Here is a 26,936-nt window from a genome sequence, read left to right on the forward strand (position 1 = left end):
AATTTTTGTATTTTTAGTAGAGATGGGGTTTCACCATGTTGGCCAGGCTGGCCTCGAACTCGTGACCTCAGGTGATCCACCTGCCTCGGCCTCCCAAAGTGCTGGATTACAGGCGTGAGCCGTCGCACCCAAACAAGTTACATATCTTCTTTCTTTGCCCAGCATGTCCCTTGTCTCATTTCTTATTGGTCACTGTAAGTTTCATCAGAGGTATTTAGAACAGCTGAACTGCCTAACCCATCCATCACATCCTTTTGGTGGGGGCCTTTCTGCTAGGTCTCAGGGGCACAGAGTTAAGTGAGCTACCTACCCTCATGGATCTTAATCACTGTCTGGCTGGGAAGTGAGGCCGCATGGCAAAGCATAGATTCCAGTGCAGTTGTGGTGAGTGGTTTGCTAGAGGTGTGAATAGGGTCTTGGGATCACGAAAAGAGGAGTACACAAAACAAGCTGGGGGATCCTGCAGTGCTTCCTGAAGGAGGGTTTTGAAGGAGTGAAAGGAGTGAACTAGAAGTAGAAGGGCTGGCTTCTTGTCATTTCAGTAAAGCTAAAACATCACCTCCTTAGGTACTGCACCAGTACTCTATTGAATTGTCTGTTTTGTTACCATAATCTTGTTCTGTTATTTGTTTCCTTGTTATATGTCTCTTCCCTCCAGAATGTAACTTCTTTGTATTCCCAGTGCCTGTTACATAGTAGGGGCTTGAAAAATGTTTGTTGGTTGAATAAATGAATGAATGAATGAAGAATGAATGCTTGAGGCAGAGTGTGAGCAGATAAAAGCAAGTGTGTGTGAAAGCTTAGTTGAGAAACTAACTGCAAATGATTAGGTGTGACATGAGCAAGGGAGCTTTTCCTTACAAATTAGGAGATAAAGCACGGAATTAGAACGTTATCCTGAAAGCCTACAGGCTGCATGATATGTAATGCAGCATTCTTTTCCTGAATTCCTCTGATTAACAGCTGTGAATATTTTAAATTTTCATTATGTGCAAAACTGATGATCTTACTGAGGCCTTTTAGAGAATATTATTTAAAGAGGATTTTAACTAGAGTGCTTCAGTGATGTTCTTGACATCAAGTAACCAGACACAAACATTTTGTTCAGGTTTACAGTGTTCTTTGGCTAATTCTCTTGAAACATTGAATTGCTTGAGACTTACATGCCACTGTTGTTTCAAGACAACACACAAAACTTTTGGGAGTTTTGTCTCTTCCTCCTTTTGCTTTAGTGCTCAAGGTGTGGTGTACATTGGTCATCAGGCCAGTATGATGGTGATAAACAGTTCCTCTTCCAGGCCTGTGTGATAATACAGTTTAATTGAGCAGACTTTTAATTACATACATAAGATAAAATGCTAGATACTTGGATGTAAGACAAACTAGACACATGTTAGGAATAACACTTAAAATCTTAAGGAAATTGAACACTTGAACAAAAGGATTTTTAGCAAAGCAATTTTATTTTTGCACAGAGGGGTGCCTCTTCGGCCAGTTGTCATGAGAATATACTTGAACAAAGGGCACAAGAGTTTTTATTTTTGACGTGAGTTTTGTTTTTGTATTTTTTTATTGGCCGGGGTTGGGTTGTATAATTTAAATTAAATTTAGTTGGCTAAACATTTGATTTTTTTGTTTTTTAGATAGGGTGGGCACGTAAAAGAAAGTAAAGAGGAAAGGGAAGGGGTGTTTGTAATGAGCTAGAAAGTTTTTTTTTTTAAATAAGGGAAGGAATGTGAGCTGGTATTGATAACGCTTGGTATTGAGGCGTGCCTGGGCATTTAACAAAGGCAAAAAGGAAAAAGGAGAAAAAAGGGGGGGATACTACGAATTAAAGAATAAAAGATTGATCAGATTATTTGAAGAGAAACCTTAGTATATTTTACACATAGCTCTTTGAAAAATAGCATGGGCTGCTGATTTATATCTGATAGCCTTCTCTTTCTCTGCTAAGAGAAAGTAAATCTGGCATTTTCTGGTTTTCTCCACAATGTATAATAAGATATGAGGAGTTATTACAAGCTTAGCTAGATACTTTGAAAATCAGATTTTAGGAAAAGAAAATAAAAATTGTTACTACCTATGTTTTGAATGTATTTTTCACTTTTCTCTGTAGATATGGTTATGGCAAAACGCTGTGACTTGGAACCTTTTTCAGATTTCAGTTGTCCTGTTCTGCTTCCTTGCCTGCTTTGTGAGCACATCTATCAGAAAGTGTGGTCACAGGATTTCTAGAGATAACCCAGCGCAGTGCTTGAATAGGGAGTTTCTGTGTTTCTCTTCTATACGTCACAGTCTTTCACATGTTAGCAGCGTCGTAGCCATTGCGCACCTGAGCACCTTGTGCCTAGGTAGCCCGAAGATGTTACACAGAACCAAATTGCTGTTTGCTTTCTTTGAACTTCAGAGTTTTGTTAAGCGCGTGCCTGTTCTAAAACAGCCATATCTCTCATGAATTGGAAAAAATTAAACCTTGGTGCATTGGCTTTATTTGCAATTTTAGTATTCTCATTTTCTTATTTTATAAGAAAATGTAAAATTAGGATATTGTATTTGCCAAAATTATAGATTTTATATACATGCATGTATATATTCTATATACTTATAGATTTTATATACATGCATGCACAATTCATCAGTGTGTTGATGAATAAAAACAAAACAGAATCAAGCATTTTTTTATTGAGCACTAATTTATTACCATTTTTGCTCTACTGTCTCTAACGTCAGCAGAAGGTATGAGTATATACGCATGGGTCTGGCTTTTGTTCAGGCTCTGAGTAAGCAGTGAGCAACTTGCTCTGTAGTAGCTATGCTATTGTTAACTACCTGTACATTGTTTATACATGAATAATTGCAAAAATTAAGTATACTGACTTCAATGGTCTCTACATAACTTACTGAAACAATTGGTCATAAGAAAGGCACAGTCAGTCTCTCCCTTGATAAAGGAATCTCTAGCAAGCTCTATCACTCGTTCAACAGAGCAATAGATTTTTCTCTTCATTTGGACCATGCATTTTTATGCTGATCATCAGTCCATAATTTTAAACTTTGTTTTTTATTCTGTCAATATTCTCGAATCTTTATTTAGCAGGGATAATACTTTTGGAATACCTAATGATGTATCTTTGGTCAATAAATTGGTTTTTCTGTTCTGATCTTTTCTTTTATCATGTCCCCAGGAAAGAGAGCAGGATGAATGCCACTTTGTAGGGGAAATTCCTTGAGTATTAAAGGAGAGATGAAGGACAGCCCATTCAGGTGTCAAAGGAATGTGGGAAGAACAGGCAGAGTTAGAGCAGGCAGGTGGTCAGGTATATATTTCTTGTCATTGCCCGCCCCCATCACCTTAGGGAACTGAAATTCAAGGTTTAGGGGGTGGGTAGGTTGAGGGTAAGCCAAAAGTGAAGGAAGCTTATGCCCCATCCCCCTCTTGTAACTCAGGGAAGAAACTGTCTTGCAAGGCTGCTTTAACACAATGTAAGCAGCCACAGCAGAAGAAAATGTAGCATGCTGTGGTTAGGTGAAGAGGACTGCCAGCCCTCCTTTAGCTGGTGAGTGGCTTCTGAGGAATCCCAAAGTTACTTCACACTCCAGGTAACTGGGTTGAGAGCCAGTGAACCTGTCAGTGGGAAAGATGTGTTGAGGAGCAAGCTGATACCCACACTGTAGCTGACAGCCACACTGTAGCTGACAATGATTGAGCCAGGTCTTGGGTGTAAATGAGATTAAGGAGTCTAGATGTCTTCGGCACCAATTAGAGACAGATCAACTGGGGTAGATCCCTGGGCTCTGGGCCAAGAGAGCACACCTGAGTCTACAGCCTCCTTGAGCTCCAACAGCAGCCTCAGGCCAGTGTCTGGGGTCCACGCCTATAAGGAACCTTGTCTTGGAGACCTGAGAACCTCTACCTTACTACAGTGAAGTTCTGTAACCCCACCCACATCCATACCCACAGCTGCCATCTTGGTAGAAGCAGGGAGAAAATGGAAAAACTTAGCATTTACGTGAACAAGACTATAAACCAGAAGGGACTGCGCTACCATATAATGCAAGTTAAAGTCAAGTGTGGGGGCTTGAAAAGCAAGGTTAAAACAGTTACAGAAAATTTAAAAGCTACATTTTCTTGGCACAGGTTAAATTTAGTGAGCTATAAATTACCGTTCCTGCCACAGCAAGATAGTCTTTGAGGATATATTTCCTGCATTTAAATTTAAATTTTGTATTCTTCATTCACAGTGGAACATAGCTTTTAAGTCCAATGATTATCTGAGGTTTAGATTGCCTGCAGTTGGCATGCCTAATGCCATCTTGGTCTCAGTTACTTGATCACTAGAAGTGAAATATTCATTTTCTTGTCTCCTCATTATTATAAAATAAGGACAAAATGAAATAGTAACACAATTGCACAATAACTGCAGTATAGACGTGATGGTTAATACTAAACTGAAAGGCTGTCTGACAGGCATCACTGCCATGTGGTCTTCAAAATTCTCATTCATTTGCAGACAATTTGGTGTGAATTTGGTGTAGACAAGGTGGTTTGAGGGTATCTACATATAATGTTTGAAGATGTGGGTTTTAAATAAAAATGAGATGCATCTCAAATTTTATATGATCTATAAGTATGGAGCTAGATTGTTTTGAAAGTTCACCTTTCTCTCTTTCCATTGAAAATTGTTGGTATTTTCTGCCAGAGGGATTAAGGAAAATTGTTCTCTGAATGTCTCATTTTTCATTTTGATAACTATATTTTACTCTTTGAACATTTTATTAATTACCAAATCTATAATATGAACACAGGGTAGTAAATTTATATTAGTCCTGGAACTATGAGGTAAATTATTTTTAAGTGATTCATCTTGAATTACCCACTTATATACAATAAGATGTACCCATTTTTAGTGTATAGTTCTGTGTAAACTAGCCCTCTTAGTTCATTCTTTGGCATTATCAGCCAGCGTCCCTTCAGGCTGATACTGAGTATAATAGTTACAATGGAGCATATTACAAGTACTTAAAAAGGATTTGTGGATATGTGGGTTTGTTTGCATTTATCAATTAAGTGGTCCAAGGCTTTTAATGTGGTTTTGTTCTCACATTTGTGGCACTCAAATATCAGCCATCCAAGGTGGCCCCAAGTCTCATAGCCTTACTAGATACCTTGACATCATCATTCTTGACATCATCATTATTATTATTATTATTATTATTATTATTATTATTATTATTATTATTATTATTTCAGACAGAGTCTCACTATGTTGCTCAGGCTGGAGCACAGTTGCAGAGTCTCGGCTCACTGCAGCCTCAACCTTCCTGGCCCAAAGGATCCTCCTACCTCAGCCTCCCAGGTAGCTGGGACTGTAGGTGTGCACCACCACACCCAGCTAATCTTTTGTAGTGTGTGTGTGTGCAGAAACAGGGTTTCAACATGTTGCCCAGGCTAGTATCGAACTCCTGGGCTCAAGTGATTTGCCCGCCTCGGCCTCCAAAAGTGCTGAGATTATAGGCGTGAGCCACTACACCCTTCCGAAACTTTCTAAAGCATAGAAAAACTGATCTAATATGTCTCCTAGGGAATCTGTCCTTAAAAAAACCGAAACGTGGCCAGGCGAAATGTGGCCAGGCGAAATGTGACCAGCTTACGACTGTAATCCCAGCACTTTGGGAGGCCGAGGCGGGTGGATCACAAGGTCAGGAGTTTGAGACAAGCCTGGCCAACATGGTGAAACCCTGTCTCTACTGAAAATACAAAAATTAGCCGGGCATGGTGGCGTGTGCCTGTAATCTCAGCTACTCAGGAGGCTGAGGCAAGAGAATTGCTTGAACCTGGGACGCGGAGGTTGCAGTGAGCCGAGATTGTGCCATTGCACTCCAGCCTGGGCAACAGAGTGAGACTCCGTCTCAAAAAAAAAAAAAAAAAAAAAAAAAAAAAAGAAGAAGAAAAAAAAACCCCAAAATGTATATATTTGCATTCTGTGTTCTTGGCTGGTTGGTTTTTCCTTATATACCAAGGAATGTCTTTTTCTTTTTGAAATTATGGTAGGAAAAAGTGTTAGGCTATGGTAGAATTAGTAACTGATATCCAAAGAGAAGAATGAGCCAGGCCAACAGGATATATGTTTTACATTGGCGACACAATACAGTAAGATGTTTGGACTAGCTCCTCTCCTTTTTTGCTGAGCACATTTTGGACCAGTTGCATTTATTTCTCAACTACAAGCTTGCAGTCTAGTGGTAGAGTCAGACCTTGATCAAGTGATCATGTAAATCTGTAAAGGTGGAACTTTAATGCAAGTTATAAAGAAGAGGCGCTTGCTGAGAGAACACCACAGGGCCTTCAGATCTCATCAAGGAGCCGTGGGAAGACTCCTCTGAGGAAGTGAGGATTGATTGAGCCGGGATCTGGGGGATGAGAGAGGGTTGAGTGGGTAAGGGTTGAGGGCAAAGCTTGCAAGAACAAAGGGAATAGACCCTAAGGCAGTAGAGAACATGGCAAGGAGAGACGTGACTCAGCAAGCAAGGGAGACCTAGGGAGAGGAGGTGGAAGAGCTGCCTGGCCTGCCATGTGGAGCAGCTGCGACAGAGTTGTCAGGTTAGTGGAGTTTGGGAGAATTTTAAGGGGAATGGTGGAGCTTGAAATCAGATTTCCTTTCCCAAGGAAGAACCTGGTTGCTGAGGGGACGAACATATCAGAAGGGCTGTGGCAGTACTCAAGGTGAAAGTGCCAAAGGCTTGACCAGGGGTAGGAGGAGCATTCAGGTACAGGACAGTGGATCCATTTGAAAACAATGTAGGAGGCAAAACCCAACAGCACTTAGTGATAGACTGGATGGATTTGGTGGTGCAGACAAGGGAGATGTCAACGGTGATCCCAAATTTCTGGCTAGTGTTCACTGAGATATATGGGACAGAAGACAGGCCCAGGTTTTTGTAGGGAAAGATGCGGGAATGGTTAGGCATTCTGTCTGAATATTTTACACTCATACGTTCTCATTTTACATCTCAATAAAAGATTCATGGAGGGCAGATCCAGCCCAGAGATGGTAGAAGAGATTTTATGTCTTATTGGAAATAATGAGAAAACAGAGTTGTTGTGTTGGAAATTTATCACTGACTTGGCTTGAAGGCAGTTTTGTGTGTGTGTGTGTGTGTGTGTGTGTGTGTGTGTGTGTGTGTGTGTTTGGAGACAGAGTCTCACTCTGTCTGCCCAGTGGCTGGAGTGCGGTGGCGTGATCTTGGCTCACTGCAACCTCTGCCTCCTGGATTCAAGCGATTCTCATGTCTCAGCCTCCCGAGTAGCTGGGACTACAGGCGTGTGCTACCACACCGGGCTAATTTTTTTGTATTTTTAGTAGAGATGGGGTTTTACCATGTTGGCCAGGCTGTTCTTGAACTCCTGACCTCAAGTGATCCGCCTGGAAGGCAGTCATTATCTGTACAAAGTCTCTTTGTGAGATCCCACTTCCCACGTCTTCCTTTTTGGCTACCTGCTGTCTCATGTTCTTGATAAAGTATTAGTATTTTCATAAGACTGTCCTCTTTTTAGAGACGGTACATGAAGTAAATATACAGTTTTTCTTGTAATCCTTTCTAAATTATAAGAGTTTTCTTAGAGTACTCTTAGCGTACCATTTAATTCTAATTTTGAGCAGGTTAGAGTTTACATCAATGTTTCCTGTAATAATAGCTCCATCATGTCAACCTTAATAGGCAGTTTTGCCAGGTATTTTAATATATATATATATATTTTTTTTTTAATTATACTTTAAGTTCTAGGGTACATGTGCACAACGTGCGGGTTTGTTACATATGTATACATGTGCCATGTTGATGTGCTGTACCCATTAACTCGTCATTTACATTAGGTATATCTCCTAATGCTATCCCTCCCCCCTACCCCCATCCCATGATAGGCCCCGGTGTGTGATGTTCCCCTCCCTGTGTCCAAGTGTTCTCATTGTGCCAGGTATTGGTATAGACTTGGTGGGACTCTGCTAAATTGTTTTTGGCCTAATGAAAACCATTCCTGAAATTTTTAGGAAAAAAAAAAAAAAAAGGATATGTTTTCAGTATACCTTTTGGTATATTTCACTGTCTTTTTTTTTTTTTTTTTTTTTTTTTTGAGACGGAGTCTCACTCTGTCGCCCAGGCTGGAGTACAGTGGCGTGATCTCAGCTCACTGCAACCTCCGCCTTGTGGGTTCAAGTAATTCTTCTGCCTCAGCCTCCCAAGTAGCTGGGATTACAGACCCTCACCACCACGCCGGGCTAATTTTTGTATTTTTAGTAGAGATGAGGTTTTGCCATGTTGGCCAGGCTGGTCTCGAACTCCTGACCTCAGGTGATCCGTCCGCTTCGGCCTCCCAAAGTGCTGGGATTACAGGCATGAGCCACTGCGCCCGGCCATTTCACGGTATAATATTTTAATGGAGCCGTATTACAAAAGTTGTTATAAAACTAATCATTGTTTTATAAAAATGAATGTAGACATTGTAGTGTTGTGATAATTTTAATAATTTTTGGAGAATGGATCTTTTAATCTTCTCTTTTTCAATTAAAATTTTCTTTCATAGCATATTAATCTTTTCAGTAAAGCTTTACCTGATCTCCTCAACAAGTGATCATTCTCAAATTTTTTTTTTATTATCCTACTTTAAGTTCTGGAGTACATGTGCAGAACGTGTAGGTTTGTTACATAGGTATACACGTGCCATGGCATTCTCACATTTTTAAGGGGGAATGTTTATAGGGAAATACCACAAAATGGTTAAAATGAATAAACTCGAGCAGAGTTTCTTACCCTTAGCACTTTTGACATTTGGGGCTAGGACTGTTGTAGGGACTGTCCCGTGCATTGTAGGATGTTTAGCGGCACTCTTGGTCTCTACTCACTCGATCCCAGTAGCGCCCCCAGCCTATGTGACAACCGAAAGTGTCCCCAGATGTCTTGGGTGGGGTACAGTCACCCACCAAGGGAGAACTATTGAACTAGATTTAGTTTTTAATCTCAGATACAGATTGTATTTTTTTAAGTGGTTGAAAAAAGATACATGCAATACCATATGCTAGTTACATGATTTTTAGTGCACAAAACAATACAATTTATGGGCAAATTCATTTGTAGTGATAAAAATGTGTGGGGATGATACTATCAACTTCAGGATAGAAATTACCTCTGGGTAGAGGGAATGGGAATGAATGAAGTTTTATTTTTGGCATTTTACATTTCAAAAGGCAGGAGATCCACAGCAAATAAGCCAAAATATTATCAACTGTTAAATCTGAAGGGGATATACATTTTTTCTGTATATTTGCATGATCTTTTTTGAACTCCTGTGGCATATCATATAACACTTGTTATACTTTTTAGCTTTTGTCATGCATTTTTAACTTACTGTCATGGGTTATTACATACCAGGTTGTAAACTTCTATGTATATAAGACAGCTTCATTTACTCACTCATGTCAAACACAGGATACAAAAGAAAACCTTACATAAAGCAGAGGTCCAATAAACATTTGTTAGTTGACTGATTGAAACGCTCTTTTTCTTTGGTATAGATTTTGTGTGTGTGTGATTTGGTCTGAAGTACTGAAATTTACCAGTAAATCTAACTTTTAGTATTGACAGACTATGGTAGTTTTCAAATAATAAATAATGTAAGTCAAGATCTCTAAGGAATTTCCTGGAGAAATCTAGCTTTTATCACTGAATATCATGGATGGTATTTTATATTTCTATAGTACTTGGCAAATGCATATTAGCTCTGACCTGCTATAGAATGTATCCTGTGCTTGAATTTCCTCCCATTTTATAATTTTACTTATAATGTAAAAATAAATACTTTTGGACTAAGTTATTTTAGAAGGTTTCTACACAGTAAAAAAGATAAAGATGGAAGTAATGAAATACTTGCCTGTACTTTCCAGTGTATAAATATTATAACATATTATTAGAAAACTATTTTGAAATGTTCATTGGTGCTAACATTTCTCTTCAGTGATGTGTGTGTGTGTGTGTGTGTGTGTGTGTGTGTGTTTCAGAATCATTTTCTACAACAAAATTTACATACACATGGCTTGCAAAGACAGTATAGCATGATTATGGTTGAGAAATGGCATTCAGAATCAGTCTTCCTGGGTTTAAAATCTCAGCTCTGCTACGTCTTAGCTGTGTGATCATGGGACAAATTATGGAGCTTCATTAAAACTCAGTATCCTCATCTGTAAAATGAGCATGAGATCTCCTCAGAATGATGATTTGAGAATTAAGTGAGATAATGCATGGGAAGCACTTAGGGTGGGGCTTGGTACAAGAGTACTTAAAAATAATAACTTAAAATGAAGCTTACTTTTTCTGGGACCATACTGGTCTATAAAGTAGTAGTTTCCCAGCCTGGCCAACGTGGCGAAACCCTGTCTCTACTAAAAATACAGAAATTAGCTGGGCGTGGTGGCGCGTGCCTACAATCCTAACTACTCAGAAGACTGAGGCAGGAGAATCGCTTGAATCTGGGAGGCAGAGGTTGAAGTGAGCCGAGACCACGCCACTGCACTCCAGCCTGGGAAAGAGAGCGAGACTCCGTCTCAAAAAAAAAAAAAAGTACTAGTTTCACTTGATCTTAGCCAAAAGGCTGAGAAGCGATAAAGTAGTAGTTTCTGTGTTTGTAGGGTTTTACTTATGCTCAGGGAGCAGACAGGATATTTGCAAATAAAACATGAACAGAAATATTTAAAATACTTTAGTTATCAAGTTATATTTCCTGCTATTTGGATGATGAAATAAAGAATTTCTCCCAAGAAAGCACTTCCTCAGAGAGTAATTAGAAAATGAATTGTAGACTATAGATGGCCCTCCGTATCAGCAGGTGCCACATCGATGAATTCAACCATCTGAGGATCGAAAATATTCAGCAAAACAAACAAAAACAACTAAAAAATACAACAATAAAAAATACAAATAAAAAATAACACAGTATTACAACTATTTATTTGCATGGCATTTACATTGTACTAGGTAGTATAAGTAATCAAAAGATAATTTAAAGTATATAGGTGAATGTGCATAGGTTATATGCAAATACTGTGCCATTTTATGTCAGGGATGAGCATCCATGGATTTTGGTATCCTCGAGGATCCTGGAACCAGTGGCCCCCTCTATATCCTCGTAGATACTGAGGAATAACTGTTATAACCTTTTGAAATGGCTTAATCCGTGAATAGTAGAATAAAAGAGTATTTTATTCTGTTCTGTTTCATGATACCTGTTGGATATTTTAACTTAGCAAAACATTTGAAAAATAATGACTCTTGCTACTTCCTTATACAGTATATGATCAGTTTAAAGAATTCACTGTTCCAGAGCATAATTAAGTTATATAACTGCATTTTAAAATAACTTAGTAAATTGTATGGCTGTTAATACCAATTAGTTGCTTTGCCAGAATCTTAAGTAAGGGACAATTAATACTGGGAATAAAACAATGACCCAAAGCTTTAGACAGTCAGCAACGCAAGTGAGTTGATGGTTATAAGTCTCTGTCCAGTATGATTCTCTAGTGATTGAGGCTTGATTTTTATGGGGTAGAGATCTTGAGAATATTGAAGGAACTATAGGCTCTCCAGATATTTGTATTTGTTAGTACTCATAACATTTATTTTTTATTCTCTTTCTGATTTTTTTTTCCAGCTGGGGAAATTTGTTCTGGGAAATGTGAAATGCCTTGATATAGTTTGTTTACTCATGGAGACAGTAGTACAATTCAGGAACCTTTATCTAAAGTTACCTAGTCTTTCTATTTGTGTTCCAAAGTACATAATAGAATTCCAATTTTAAAGTAGAATTAAGGGTGAGGCATGGAATTATCATTAATAGATTACTGATATATTTGATCACATTCTTAGTTTATTGCTTAAGATGTCGGCTTTTAAATACCTCATATTTTAAATAAAGACACTGAAACAAGTAGCAAACTATGCCTATCTTGCTAACTACAGCTGGTGACATTCTGTTGCAGACGTTGTGGGGGCAATGGTATGCTTTTATGAATAAATTAAATTCAAAACAAGTTTTTCAGAGTTATTTTTTGTATGTTTTTCTCTTTGTCTACACCTTTATTATATATAGCATCTCAGGGTGGTGGTAGAATAAGTAATAAAGCTTGGCGTGTTACTTCCTACCTCTCCATTAAATACCCATGAAGATGTTAAATACCCATGAAGTTCTGCAGATTAAGAAACTAAACATCGAAGATTGCTAGCAAAGTCCAGGGAGAATTAATTTTATTAACAGGACTGGGTTGAAAACATAGTCTTGAACATCATGCTGTTCATCCTACTTTGTGAACCCAAATCAGGCCAGATATCCAAAGGGAGTAGGAAATGCCTTGGACCCATGCTCCCAGGAACTGAAAAATAAGCAACCATCTCACTGAGGTTAACTATAATCTGACACTGCTGGAGCTGGAGTTCTCACTCCCCTACTAGCCTGCATTAACATCTGCATTTCCAGATCTTTGCAGAGACTAAAATGTCCTAAATATAGTAAGGGAAGAAGCAAAGAAGGATTGGAAAAGGCATGTACCATCCTAGGATTCGGAGTCCCCGTGGCAAAGTGTGGTGAAGGTAAACGGAAGGGAACAGGCTATGCTTGGAAATGTGGTCTACAGAATGCCACAAGGTAAACAGCTATAAATGGCATGTGCTCTTCTGGCTTATTCAGAGAACCCTGCCCAGGCAGTTTAGCCTCAGACCAGCCAACCCCAATGAGAAGGATGTGTGCTAGCGAGCCAGGTTCTAAAATCGGGCTGGGGTGCATCAGTTCATATTTGAAGTTCAAGTTGAGGCCAAATGCCAGCCCTGGTGGATCTCTTTCCATCTTAGTAAGGATGAGGTTTCTTGTTTTGTTTTGTTTTGTTTTTTGGGAGATGGAGTCTCGCTCTGTCACCAGGCTGGAGTACAGTGGCGTGGTCTTGGCTCACTGCAACCTCCGCCTCCCCAGCTTAAGTGATTATCCTGCCTCAGCCTCCCAAGTAGCTGGGATTACAGGCACGCGCCACCATGCCTGGCTAATTTTTGTATTTGTAGTGGAGATGGGGGTTTCACCATGTTGGCCAGGCTGGTCTTGAACTCCTGACCTCGTGATCCGCCCACCTCGGCCTCCCAGAGTGCTGGGATTACAGGCATGAGCCACCGCACCCGGCCGTAAGGATGAGTTTTAAAGGGTGGAGCAGAGAAAACACTGAAAAGATCTGGGAAGAGAAAACATGGCTGTGAAGATTTACAAGCAACACATGGTTCTGAAAATGACCTTTTCTAACAAACCAATAAAGTTAAGACATCTGCTTAGTCTCCCAAAAGAAAGCCAGGAAGATATGACCTCTACAGAGAGTGAATAAGCTAAAACAAGGCAAAAAATGCAGAAGTTGGCTGAGATAAGGACAAGTGAAAGAAGCCTAAAATGGATAAAACAAAATTGTTTAGCACTTTTGAACTCATTAATGTTCGTTTACTAAATGTTTATTGAACACCTACTATGTGCCTGCTATTCTAGGTGCTGATGATGCAATTGTGAACTTTGCATACTAAGTACAAAAACTTAGTACAAAACATACTAAGCAATTATGAAAGATCCAACCTAAAAGTTGTAAGGTTTGTGGTGGAAAATAATAGAAAAATAGGAGTAGAAACAACATTTAAGGTTGCTATAAGAAGACTTTTCTTTTTTTTAAATTTTATTTTATTATTATTATACTTTAAGTTTTAGGGTACATGTGCACAAAGTACAGGTTAGTTACATATGTATACATGTGCCATGCTGGTGCGCTGCACCCATTAACTCATCATCTAACATTAGGTATATCTCCCAATGCTATCCCCCCCCTCCCCCCACCCCACAACAGTCCCCATAGTGTGATGTTCCCCTTCCGGTGTCCATGTGTTCTCATTGTTCAATTCCCACCTATGAGTGAGAACATGTGGTGTTTGGTTTTTTGTCCTTGCGATAGTTTACTGAGAATGATGATTTCCAATTTCATCCATGTCCCTACAAAGGACATGAACTCATCCTTTTTTATGGCTGCATAGTATTCCATGGTGTATATGTGCCACATTTTCTTAATCCAGTCTATCATTGTTGGACATTTGGGTTGGTTCCAAGTCTTTGCTATTGTGAATAGTGCCACAATAAACATACGTGTGCATGTGTCTTTATAGCAGCATGATTTATAATCCTTTGGGTATATACCCAGTAATGGGATGGCTGGGTCAAATGGTATTTCTAGTTCTAGATCCCTGAGGAATCGGCACACTGACTTCCACAATGGTTGAACTAGTTTACAGTCCCACCAACAGTGTAAAAGAAGACTTTTCTAATTTCATTGATTTCCAGGTATTATTGATTCAAAAAATACACACACACACACACACACACACACACACACACACTCCTCTAGATATATTCCGAATAATTTAAAATTTTTATTTCAAAGAAAAGGAAAAGTCCTAACAGTATTTAGGCAGAAAAAAAGAAGTGATCTATATTGGAACAAAATCCAAATAGGCCTCATACTTCTTTTCTACTACAAATACCAGAGACTGTCAGGTCATTGTTCCCCATTTGATGCCTTATGTGATAGTATTATAATTTTTATGTTAGAAAATGGCAGCCCTTCTTTTTAGACCCTTAATTTTCTTCTTCTTGGAAAAATATCTTAGTATATAGATTTTGTTACAAGAAGACACTTTATTCCTATCTGCATTAAGTTGCTTTAATAAGCATACAGACTCTGGTGTCTGTGATGTGAATGGCATTTTCCAGGGCTTTATGGTGTACTTATGCTTCCAGTGACTCTGAAGAATAAAAGGTTGCCTTCCCAAGAATTCTGTGCCTATCAAGTTGCCATGTATACGTGAAGATGTTCAAAAATGCAAAGACTTGAAAAATAGGACACTTTGTCAGAAAACCTTTCAAAGATGTACTCTGGCTGAGCAAAACATGAATGCAAATCAATCACTCAAATATATATAAACCATACAAGAAAAGGACTGGTGGTAAACAGTGAAGGGAACTGAATATGTAAAAAAAAAAAAATAAAATATTGTAGCTCATGTATCTATAATTACAAATTAAATTCAACAGTCAAACCCTGCTCTCAAAAATAAATATATTTAACAAAATGGTATAAGAAGAATCAGTGTCAATAACCTCAGATTAATTTAAAACAGTTTAAGGTCACAATACTTTAAAAACTGGTTCTGACATAAGAACAGATCAGTAGCCTATACTAGACTAGGCTAGAGTCCACTAGAAATCTCTGAAAGCACATCTAGTATCTATATGTAAGGATGCTAAGATGTAACAACTAAAAATTTCTGGTAAAGGGTATTGGGAAAATTGGATTAGTGTTTAGAAATTATATTAAATCTGGATTCCCTCACCATGTCATATATTAAAATAAATTACAAGTGAATAAAGATTTAAGGAAAGAAATAATTAAAATATCAAGATACATAAATGCAGATGAATATTAACCATGCTCAGGCGAAGTAAGGACTTTGAGCACAAAAGTAATGGACATAATTACAAAGGCCTATATCAGTAAACTTGACTATGTAATAATTTATATTCAACAACAACAAAACTCTAGTGATCACAACAACCTGAGGAAAAGATTTGTAACAGAATTTGGCAACATCCCTGAATCAACAAGAAAATATTAACCCTAGTGGACCGGATTTCACTTATTAGAAGAAAACTTCTCTAATCTCATTGAATGCCAGAGAGGTTTTTTAAAATGATTTTATTTTGCTTTGGCAATGGGTGTAGAGTGAATATTCTTATACACTGCTGAAGGGAACTGTGACATGACTTTTTTTGGATGTCAGTTTGTCATTATATATTGGGAGCCTTTAACATTCATACCCTTTGAACCAATTATGTCACTTATAGAATTTACTCTGTGGAAATAAAGATGTAGATGTTGAAGTATGTTCATTAATAGACTTGTTAAATAGCCATCCATGAAAAATGGTGGTTTTAAAAATAACAGCTTGAAACGTTGCTTACATAATACAAGCGAAATAAAAACAACATACAATAAGATGTCCAATATTACTACTACCATTTGAGAAAAATTTACTGGAAGAAAATATACCAAAATATTAGCAAGGGTTAATTTTGTAAATGTCTTCTCTATATCCTTTTTGTACCCTTTATATTCTTTTTGTATTTTCTGTAATGAGTTTATATTATTTTTATAAGCAGTTTGAATACATGTGAAATGTTAAATTCTTTCCAGTATCTTCTCTAATTGCATGTGTTTTCCACTAAACACTGAATTGGTTTAATGTAGAAAACTTCATCTGTTCGATTTCATTCTTTAAGTAAATACATAAACCATATCGGGGGAGGCAGAGAAAGTGAGTTTTGAGGAGAGAGGATTTTCATGGTATTCTTGAAAGGATAAATAAAAGAATAAACATTTTATTTGACCCCCATTACCCATCTGCTTTATACAGTAAATTGTATTTATGAGATGCCAGAGAAAAATAACTAATGAATTTATTCAGGGTGGTATAAATGTGCCAGTTACAAATTTAAATTCGTAGTCATATCAGTGGACAGTTTTGAACTAAGATCTTTTATAAAATCAGACAAAGTTTTAACGCTTAGGATGCAATGAAAGAAATGTATGTGGGAGTCTTTCAGTTAGAGTAGAATATAAGATGGAACACTACCTGGAACAATATTCATTTGAGATGTGCGCAGTTTTTCTCTATTCCTGGAAGCTACATCTTTGTGCTGTGAGAAAAGCAAGAGGAGGTTCCTGATATGGTCTGTCCTTTCAGTTATGCTGTAGGTAGATTGCTAGCTAGAGCCATTTGAAAAGGAGCAGGGTAAGAACATGATATCAATGTATTATGGGAGAGTAGCATACATGAAAGAGTCACCTTTGTACTACGTGGGATAATATTCCAGCTGATAATCTCCTGCATTACTTAAAATTGGCAGTTCTTCCTTCCCAATAATAAAATACCTGGAAGAAGGAGTTTCTTTAAGTCAGAAGATCCATTAATGTATAAATAAGGTGTACCCTATACATACAAGTGAGTTGTCTCTACCCTACAATCCTCTTCCTTCATTAAAAACAAAAACACAGTACCTTTAAGAAGTATCTTTTTCCTCCATAATTTATAACACTTGCCTGGTATTGTGTTTACTTTTAAAGTTTTTGTTTTGATGCAGGGACAACGTTTTATTAAATATTAAAAGATTTGATCTGAAAGTGTCCCCACTTAGAGTAAAAAAGAACAGGCCTGAGTCACTCAGAAGGCTTTTGCATGACATGTTGGCTTTGAAGAATTTGTATTAATTATTTTGCCAAAAGCTTTTTTATTCCTTTTATAGACCAGAATTGGATAAAAATTATTTAGTTTAGTGGTACTTAGTTCTTAGCATTTCCATTTCCTTTCCAGCCCTTGTTTTCTTTCCTCCCAACCAAAAACAACAAAAAAGATTTTCATATTTTCTTTTAAAGCAGAATTCTGTTATCTCTTCTGTTCAGAAGAGATAAGGGCAGGACGAAGGTGATGACTGGTATTTGGTGATGGAATGTTTATCTCACTTTGGATTTGCAGTGACCATCAATAGGGACGAGCTGGTGAAAATTAGATATGCTTGTTAGCATTCTGCTACCAGCAACTACTGTGTATTGGAGAGGCCCTTTCTTGGTCTTAGAAGGCCAATTAAAATGTGTCTCTGGACTTCAGAGGGCAGTACAGATGACAGTCTGCCACTCATCCTGGCACTTTTGAGTATCCTCAAGACATTGACACTAATGGTTTATGAGTTACGCATATTCTGTCACCATATCTGCTCTTTGCTCCACACCTTCTCGCTTTCTCCTTTTCCTTCCTTGACAATGTTTGTGGGGTGATAAGAAAGAGAATTTTGGAACCAAGAAATGAGGGGTGGCGGGGGAGAGGAAGATGATATATTTTTGACACTCTGGCTTCTTGCTACTCTGTCCCAGAATATACCCCCAGGCAATTGGAATCCCCAGTCGGAAAAACACTGGAGAATGACTTTCCTTCTGATTCTTTTCCCTTGCAGGAAACACATGAAATTGTGGCGATCAAGAAATTCAAGGACAGTGAAGGTAGATATATATATATATATGTCTGTATGTATGTATTTTTCCTTCTGTATAAAGTTTTTATACATAGAGTGTGAAAGAAGTGGGATCTAGCTGGTCAGACACTGTCTATTCCTGATATTTTGAAGTCACAGTCTTAGAAAGTGAATATAGCTTATTTCTTATGCTTTGCTTTCAAACGTTTAGTTCCTTTTATGTGAATCTTTTCAAATCTCATGATATCAGAAAATTCATCTTTTTATTTTAAGGTTGCAATCAGCATTGGAAATCTTGCTCCAAAGGCTGGTTAGAAGGCATGTCGTTTATGCTGTTTCTAAATATTATTAAAATAAAAAAACTGGCTTCAAGTAAATACTTCTGTGGGTCCACACAAATAGAAAGTACTACGTGAAAGATTTCAGTATTGGTTACTGTGATCTCCAGCTCCTAGTCAGAGTTAGAAATACAAGGATATATTGAGGGATTGATTTTATATTTAGAATAACGCATTGAGAGAATAAAAGCTTTTTAAGAAGAAATACTATGCTTAGGGGCCTTCATCACATCCAGACCATTTCAGACAGAGTTGTAAAATTACCCCATGCTGGGCAAGAAAGTTTAAAATAATGCATTTCAGTAGTTCATTAGTTTTAAAATCTAGACCGTTGGCCATCCAAAGATAGCCAAATAGAGAAACTGATAACAAAAATAGATATGGCCTTTAAGGTGCTCTAGACAACATTTTTTTCAGACTTTTTGGACTGAGACCCACAGTAGAAATATATTTCATATCCTAACCTAGTGTCTGCACACATATGTAACACTATATGTAAATGAAGCAAAAATGTCACGAACTTCATTATATGAATGTGAAGCTTTCTACTTTCTGTTCTTTCCTGTTCATATAAATGCCTATTGTGACATCAAATAGATTGATTTCACTACTAGTAAGTCAGAGCCTGCTATTTGAAAAACTGTGGTCTAGGAGTAAGAAGTACCAACACAGCATCAATCTTCATATCTAATCAGAAGTGTGGAAATAGCAGTCATAGCTTACCTTCATCAGCGCACATACCCTAAGTGATGTAAGACACCAGCCTCTATATTTATGAACAGTTTCATCACCCTCACCTCAGAGACTTAGCAAACATTAAATAACAAAAAGGGGCTTGCTCCAGGAGAGATGCAGTAGTATTTGATGTAATCCATCTCTGATGTGCTAGTTACATGAAACACATGCATATCAGCTGGGAACTTTAGCAGTCAGTGTATGGGCAGGCTTAAAGGGAAGGTAAAAAGTGGAAGGTAAAAAAGAACTTTTTGCTTGTTCTGGGGGGACAAAAAAATCTTGCTTCAAATGGGATATTTGTGGTCTAGCAGGAAGCAGTAGCCCCAGGCCATCCCACTGTGATACCATTGGAAATGAGCTCTTTGAGCAGTGACTTTGGGTCAACAGGTGGCTGAGAGACAAATGGTGATTTCCTAAAAAGAATGGTTGCAACAGTAGATCAAAGCACAACCTTCGCATGCATGTAAAGGCTTCTGGCTGTGCATTCATCTTTCAGGGCATATTGGCAAGCATCAGTTACCACCAAAAATAATAACTGTCATCAAATTTTGTAAAAAGTACAATCTAGGCCATGTATGCCATCTTTTTTTGTTTCTGAGACAGGGTCTCACACTGTCACCCAGGCTGGAGTGCAGTGGCGCAATCTTGGCTCACTGCAACCTCCACTCCCCGGGCTCAAGTGGTTCTACAGCCACAGCCTCCTGAGTAGCTGGGATTACAAGTGTGCGCCACCGTGCCCAGCTGATTTTTTGGTATTTTATTTGTAGAGACAGGGTTTCGCCATGTTGTCCAGGCTGGTCTCAAACTGCTGAGCTCAAAGTGATCCGCCTGCCTTGGCCTCCCAAAGTGCTGGGATTACAGGCGTGGGCCACCTTGTCCAGCCCCATTACTTTCTTTTTAAGTAAATACCATGTTCTTTATAATCTCTGTCTTGTGCATACCAATTCTTAGCTTCAATTATATATTTTTACCTGTGTTAATGATACCTTTAGAGTGGAAATCTAGTGTATCCATTGAAATTCATTGAGCACTGAGTGAAGTGCTGTAAGAGTTGAGGTGTGGATACTTTCAAGAAGCATATGACCTATTAGGAGAATTAAGACCTGCAAATAAATAACAATAAAACACAGTAGAAAACAGTTATTGCCTGAATGGAGACATGTAACTTGGATCATTTTGAGGTGAGAGAAACTGTTTCTGGACATGATGTCGGGAGTTCATGAATAGTCTAGACATGGAAAACATTTGATCTGCCCTTATTTTATTGAACCAACAAAACATTAATCTGCTCTGCCCTCATCTCTGCCAGACTGTTATCACTCACCATCCCTCAGAGGCATGCAGCCTTATCACCCACCCCACCTTGTCAATGACACCTACGTACCACCTACACATACTTCTAGAGGGATACTTCCAAAACATTTCTGTGCTAGAACCCAAAGACATAACCAATTATTCATAAACTTTTTCATTCCAGTCTGGCCCACTTACCTACTGTTTACATTTCTCCCAGGGAGATACTACTACTCTCTTTTTTTTGTCTTTACCCTTTTCCTCTGGCTGGAGTAGTGTCTTGCTTAATGGAAAAAAAGGGTACAGGTTTGGTGAACAACTTGTTTGGAGTGTGAAGTGTATATAGATAGTCTCATTCAGGTGAGGATGTCTATTCAACCCCTGTGTAAACCATTTAATTCTCAATCAGTTTATTATCTTAAATTTTAGCCAATTATAATAAAAAACAGAGTGTCATGATAATATTGCCCTCATTGTCATGTAGCTCTCATTAATCCCCTTTATTAGTTATTCTTGAAATATTCGTTTGATATTATGGCAGTGATTATCTAGATCTAATGTTTAAAAGTCTTAGTGAAGATAATGAAATAATCCTGTAAAAATATTGTTAACTGAAATAGGATCTGCACTTGGTCTGAGCCATGTTCAAGGTAATCCAGTGCAGATGCTCCTTGACTTGTGATGAGGCCACATCCCAGTAACCTATCATAAGTGGAAAAAATTGTTAGGTACAAAATGCTTTGGCTGGGCGTGGTGGCTCACACTTGTAATCCCAGCACTTTGGGAAGCCGAGGCAGGAGGATTGCTTGAGCCAGGAGTTTGAGACCAGCCTGGGCAACATGGCGAGACCCTGTTTATACAAAAATTTTTTAAAAAAATTAGCCAGGCGTGGTGGTGCGTGCCTGTAATACTAGCTACTCAGTAGGCTGATGTAGGAGGCTCGCTTGAGCTCAGAAGGTTGAGGCTGCAGTGAGCCGTGATCATGCCACTGCACTCCAGCCTAGGCAACAGAGTGAGACTCTGTCTCCAAAAAAAGGCTTTACTACACCCAACTTACCACACATCATAGCTTTAGCCTAGCCTCCTTTAAACATGCTCAGAACACTTATGTTAGCCTATAGTTGGGTAAAATCATATAACAAAGCCTATTTTATAGTAAGGTGTTGAATATCTCATGTAATTTATTGAATACTGTAGTGAAAGTGAAAACCAGAATGATTTTATGGGTATTCAAAGTATGGTTTCTCATGAACGCATATGGCTTTCATGCCATTGTAAAGTCAAAAAATCGAAGCCAAACCATCGTAAGTCGGGACCATCTATTCTCTCACTGATATCACGGAATATTTTGTGAGAATATATGTTAATTTCTGGTAGCTTTAAAAGATTATGCTAATGTCCTACTTTCTTGTTAAATTCATATGTCTTCACAAATTTATGTAAAATGTTTGTGAAACTATATTTTGTTAGACTACTATTTAGTTCAAGAAGTGTTTATTATCCCAGGATGATAGATCACTATTTAAAATGGGAATCAAAATTTCATAGTAAATAAAAGTTTATTTTGGGACTTTAAGTGGGTAAAATGAAACTAAAATTATGAAAATAAGTTTATAGTTAACACAAGTTAGGTTATAGTAGTAACTAATATGCTATTTCAAGAAAGAATCAAGTGTTAACCTTTTTGGGAGGAGGAACAGTTTTTACAGTAAAATTGTAGGCTAGGCCAATGAATAGCTTCTGCAGTAAATAGGGTCATTAAGAAATATACAAAAAGCTTTGTCAGTTTTCTCTTTTTCTTTTTTTATTCCTGTCTATGTGTCTTCTTTTTCAGGCTGTGTGTGTGTGACAGGGTCTTGCTTTGTATCCCAGGGTAGAGTACAGTAGCATGGTCATGGCTCAGTGCAGCCTTGAACTCCTGGGCTCAAGCAATCTTCCTGTCTCAGCCTCCCAAAGTAGCTGGGACTACAGGTGTGCACCACCACTCCCAGCTAATTTTTTCATTTTTTGTAGAGGCAAGGTCTCGCTATGTTGCTCAGGCTGGTCTCGAACTCCTGGGATCAAGAGATCCTCCTGCCTCAGCCTCCCAAAATGCTGCGATTACAGGCATGAGCCACCAAGCCTTGCCTTTTCGAGGTTTTTATTTTCTAGTTGTTAGCAGATACAATTCTATCAGATAATTTATCAGTGTCTTTGCCTGTGATTCTCTCTGAAAGACTTTGACACCCTGACTTGGGGATATAGACTCCTGTTAAAAGGGAAGAATGTTTGAGTAATGAAAAATTTTGTCTGAGCTTACTTCATTAGTTAATTTTTTCTTGTTTTGATGACTTCTGTTTGTTGACACTTCATAAATTTGGAGTCTGTGATAATGAGTTCTTTAAGATAACCCTAAATGATGGTATTATAAGTTTGGCTATTAAGTTCCTGCAGAGAAATTTTATCTAGTAAACACCTGACCAACCAGAAGTCTCCATTGTATTAGTTCTGCTCATTGTAATAGTTCTGCTTGTTATTTGGATTTTCTGAGAAGGGAAAAAATGACCATAGACCATAAAGATACTAGAGATTATTTAGTTAAAAGGTACTTTTCAGACTATGTATAAATTATAAATTTAGTCCAATTCTTCTACCCTTCCTATGACTCCCATCTTCTACAGTGAGATTTGATGTTCAGATGATAATGTATCACTGTTGTTTTGTCAACACAAGTACAAGTGTCTACTGTCCTCAATTTATTAAATAACCCAAGAGCGCTGATTTAGATTATATAGCTTTGGACCAGCAAGAATTCAAAATATTGTCTGTCCAGCCTTTACTTTAGGAAAACCTATTGTCTAGAATTTATTTTTGACATACATTTGGACCTTCTTTTTGCTTCTTTAGACTTTTCCATCTTTCCTTAAATTAAGGTGATGGAGTGAGGGGAGAGCCTCTCTGCTTGTCACTGGGCCTCTGTGCATGGCAAGGAGGCTGACTCCAGGGAGCTATACAGTAGTCTACATTTAAGATGAAACTTAGGTTGTGTCTCTGCTTTTATATAAAATAAAATTACTTGCATTTCGTATTCTGCTGAATGTTTTCTATAAAGAACTATTTTCCTCTTGGAATGGACATATTCTTCTTAATTATTAGAAAACATTTAATTGATCATCTGTTCTGTCTTCTAATTTATTTTATTCTTCTGTTTACCCAGACACTGGAAAGCTCTATACTGATCTCTGGATCAGGAGTACTCTGGTCTCTTATTTTATATAATGGTACAAAACCAGAGTTCGTAATCTGGAGTCCTTAAATTCAAGAGCCTGATTTCTGTGTGAAAGAGGCCTTGAAACAAAAACTCCAACCCTTGATTAAACAAAGAATTTGATTAACTGAGCTTGAGCATTCTGGCTAGTCATGATTTTACCACACTTCCTTTTCATGTTCAACATGGACCTCCTTCAGACTTCAGGGATTCTTCTAGGATTTGGTGATCATTTTGCATCTTCTGTGATTTAATAAATTTCTACTGTGCTTTTACCTGTTCTTCATCTCTAAAGATTGGAGGGTCCTCATCTTTTTGGTGTATGTAACAGTAGCACTAGCATTCAAACTCCCTCAGCCACATTGTCTGTCTATTGATGTCCCTTCTTCAATAAGAGCAACCAGACTCAAATATGGTACCCCCGTGGTTTTGATCAAGGATGGGTTGATTTTTCTTTATCAGTTTATCTGTGTAAAGGTCCATTTGGGGTGGGGGGCTCTTTGGCTATACAAAAATGTCAGGTTTGTGATTTCACAAAGTAGGTTACAGCTATTCCTGGATTTCCTTTCTAAGCCCACAGTTCTTTAAAAATAGTTACAATAGAGTTTCTGCTCATCTTTAGATTTTTCTCTTTTCATCAGTTATCTTTGAATCTCCTTTTCTCCTGTGATCTTTCTTCTTAAGAATTGTTCTCTTTAGCAAATCGCTCTTGATTTTTAGGTGTGTTAACTTGCCTTACTGGTAAGTTTAGAAGTAGGACAGTTTTTGGGTTGTTTTTACTTAACATCCTTTTTCCACCCTGCCATTTTGTCCTCACTCAGTGGGGTTTCTATATATCTGCACATAACTCTATCAGAGTTGATCCTGCATTCAGCTAAACCCCCTCAGTGGTAACTGATGACAAGGTGGGTCAGCATGCACATAAGCAGTTATCACATAGAAGTATGGACTCGGGAAGAGTCCTTCTGAATAATCCAGTATAACTCAGCCCCAGTATACAGATGATGGACCTCAGGCTCAAAGTTGCATAGCGCGTATGTGAATAATTGCAACTAAAATGCTGACCCAGGATCTTTGTTGAGTTTTTCTTCCACCCATACTATGCCGCCTTGCCGTTCAGCTAAACGGTAGCATAGTTATACCTGAACCTGGGTACTGTGACTCACTTTCCAAAACTCACTGTATTGTATACTATGCCACCTTTGTCCCTGTGTTCTACTCAGACTATGAAGTAGAATAAGACCCTCAGCTCATGCACCCTGAGAAAGTTATCCTTTCTAGACTTGATTTCTTCATTTGTAAACTGGAGCCCAGCCTTGATAAAGAATCCTAGCCTAGACAAAGAATCCACGGGGATTATTTCAACTAGATGGCAGTGATTTTTGTGCTCATTTCAGTGGGCTGTACTACCATCCTTTGAAAATGCCTTACTGAATGCTTTTTGCAAGGCATTTTGTAATGCCTTGCAAAATGCTTTCCTACTTTGTGTACCTCTGAGAAGAGAAGCCTGTGTAATTGGAAAGTGCCTTCCTTTTCCCCTCATCTGATAATTTAGTTGACAGTTTTCATCATAAAGTGCAGGGCAGGCCAGGAACCTTCAAAGTACTTAGAAAAACAAAATTATAGGATGTACCCAGTAATAATGAAGAGTGCCCATTTTGCTTGAATTTAGGGAATTAACTCCACTTCCTGCCTGTTCCCATTCATTGCAATCTTAGTGCTCAAGTGTTTACCTCAACTTTTAATACTATGACTGGCATAAAGTAGAAAAGCCTTTATTTCCTAAAAACAGCTGCTCCAATGAGGTTGTTTGGGCGCTACATTCTAGGTAATTTTGTGTGCTGCTTTTTGATGATTCATTTATCTTCTCTAACCATTGTTAAGTGGAGTCAATACAGATTCGAATAATGTATGTATAACAAAGCAGCCAAGTTCCATGAGGTTTAGGCTCATAATCAATACAATTTTAATGAAAAGAAATAATAGATTGTTAGATTTGAAAAAGGCAATAGGATTTTTGGGAGATGGAGGCATTTATTTGTTTCTTTTACTGATGAAAAGTTAAGTGGCTTGCCTAAAGTTGCATGGTGTACTGTTAGTTGATTAAAAGACTTAGTCCAGAATCTAGGTCTCCCTAGTCCTGGTCCACTGTTCCTTCTACTAAAACCATCCTGATGCGGCCATTCTGAAGAGGGTTTATTCATTAGCAAAGTGAAACTGCCACAAGTTGGTAATAAATAATAGTACGATGTTTTTTCATTTGCATTTCCAGTACCAAGAATTCACCAAGCATCATAGCTTATGGATGCTCTTAATGATTTTATTTCTCTTTAGGTATTTGTGTGCATGTACTTGTGTGTGTTCTTGACCCTGAGCACTGTCAGAGTTCTGTATCCTCCATTGTTTCTAATCACATACTGTAGAAGACACCTAGGGACAGAGGTGAATAGGGAGAAGAGAAAATTCAGTTTATCGTACTGCCTGATAAGCAGTGCTTGAGGAAATTGACAGTGCTGTAAGAAAACTGAGAGGCAAAGTGCCTATTGTTTGCCCTCCCATTGCTGTGGCTGAAGTGAGGAAGAGTTAGGCATGTATGAGCAGAGATTTCCTTGTGGCCACAGGTGAAGCATTCATGTAGGAAGAATGTATTGATCACCTCTCCTTGTGTCAGGTACAGTCCTCGTGTATATTGTTGAGCAGAAGAATTGAGTCCTGTCCTCCATGAGCTCTTGATTTAGCAGGGATGGCTGCATAGATTGTATACCACTAAGCAAACAAATATATCAAGAAAAATGGTAAGAAGTTCTGTGAAAGAAAAGTCGAGAACTGTGATAAGGAATAATGGGGATGGGGGCCTACTTGCTTTTGTGGTCTGGGAAAGGCTCTGGAGGAGTGACATTTAAACTAAAACCTGAAGGAGCAAGCCCTGTCAAGAGCCTATGTAATAGACTGAGCATTGTAGGCAGAGGGAGCAAGTCTGAAGGCCATTAAGGTGGAAAAATGAAGTCTGGGGCTATTTTGGGAACTGAAAGATGGAGGTGAGGGAGAGGGACATGAGATGGGGATGGAAAGGCAGGCACGGACCAGGTCATGAGTAATCAGTAGACTTGTCTCTTGTTAAATTAGTCCCGTGTTAGATCATTTGTTTCTTAATTGAGATCTGTGTGTTATTCTGTTTCTTAGA

The 26,936-nt window shown here is 38.2% G+C and overlaps 1 protein-coding gene across 4 annotated transcripts in view; it reads left to right on the top strand.

The window, feature by feature from the left end:
- Nucleotides 1–26,936, top strand: part of CDKL5 (cyclin dependent kinase like 5) — a 227,453-nt gene that overhangs the window by 120,014 nt on the left and 80,503 nt on the right. For all 4 annotated transcript variants that reach the window (XM_024240950.3, XM_054544372.2, XM_054544373.2 and 1 more), the window contains one exon: nucleotides 18,122–18,167. In XM_024240950.3, the coding sequence (XP_024096718.2) occupies nucleotides 18,122–18,167 (46 nt within the window). The remainder of the gene's footprint in view (nucleotides 1–18,121; nucleotides 18,168–26,936) is intronic.

This window comes from Pongo abelii, chromosome X (assembly GCF_028885655.2).
Source record: "Pongo abelii isolate AG06213 chromosome X, NHGRI_mPonAbe1-v2.0_pri, whole genome shotgun sequence".
Classification (NCBI taxonomy): Eukaryota; Metazoa; Chordata; class Mammalia; order Primates; family Hominidae; genus Pongo; species Pongo abelii.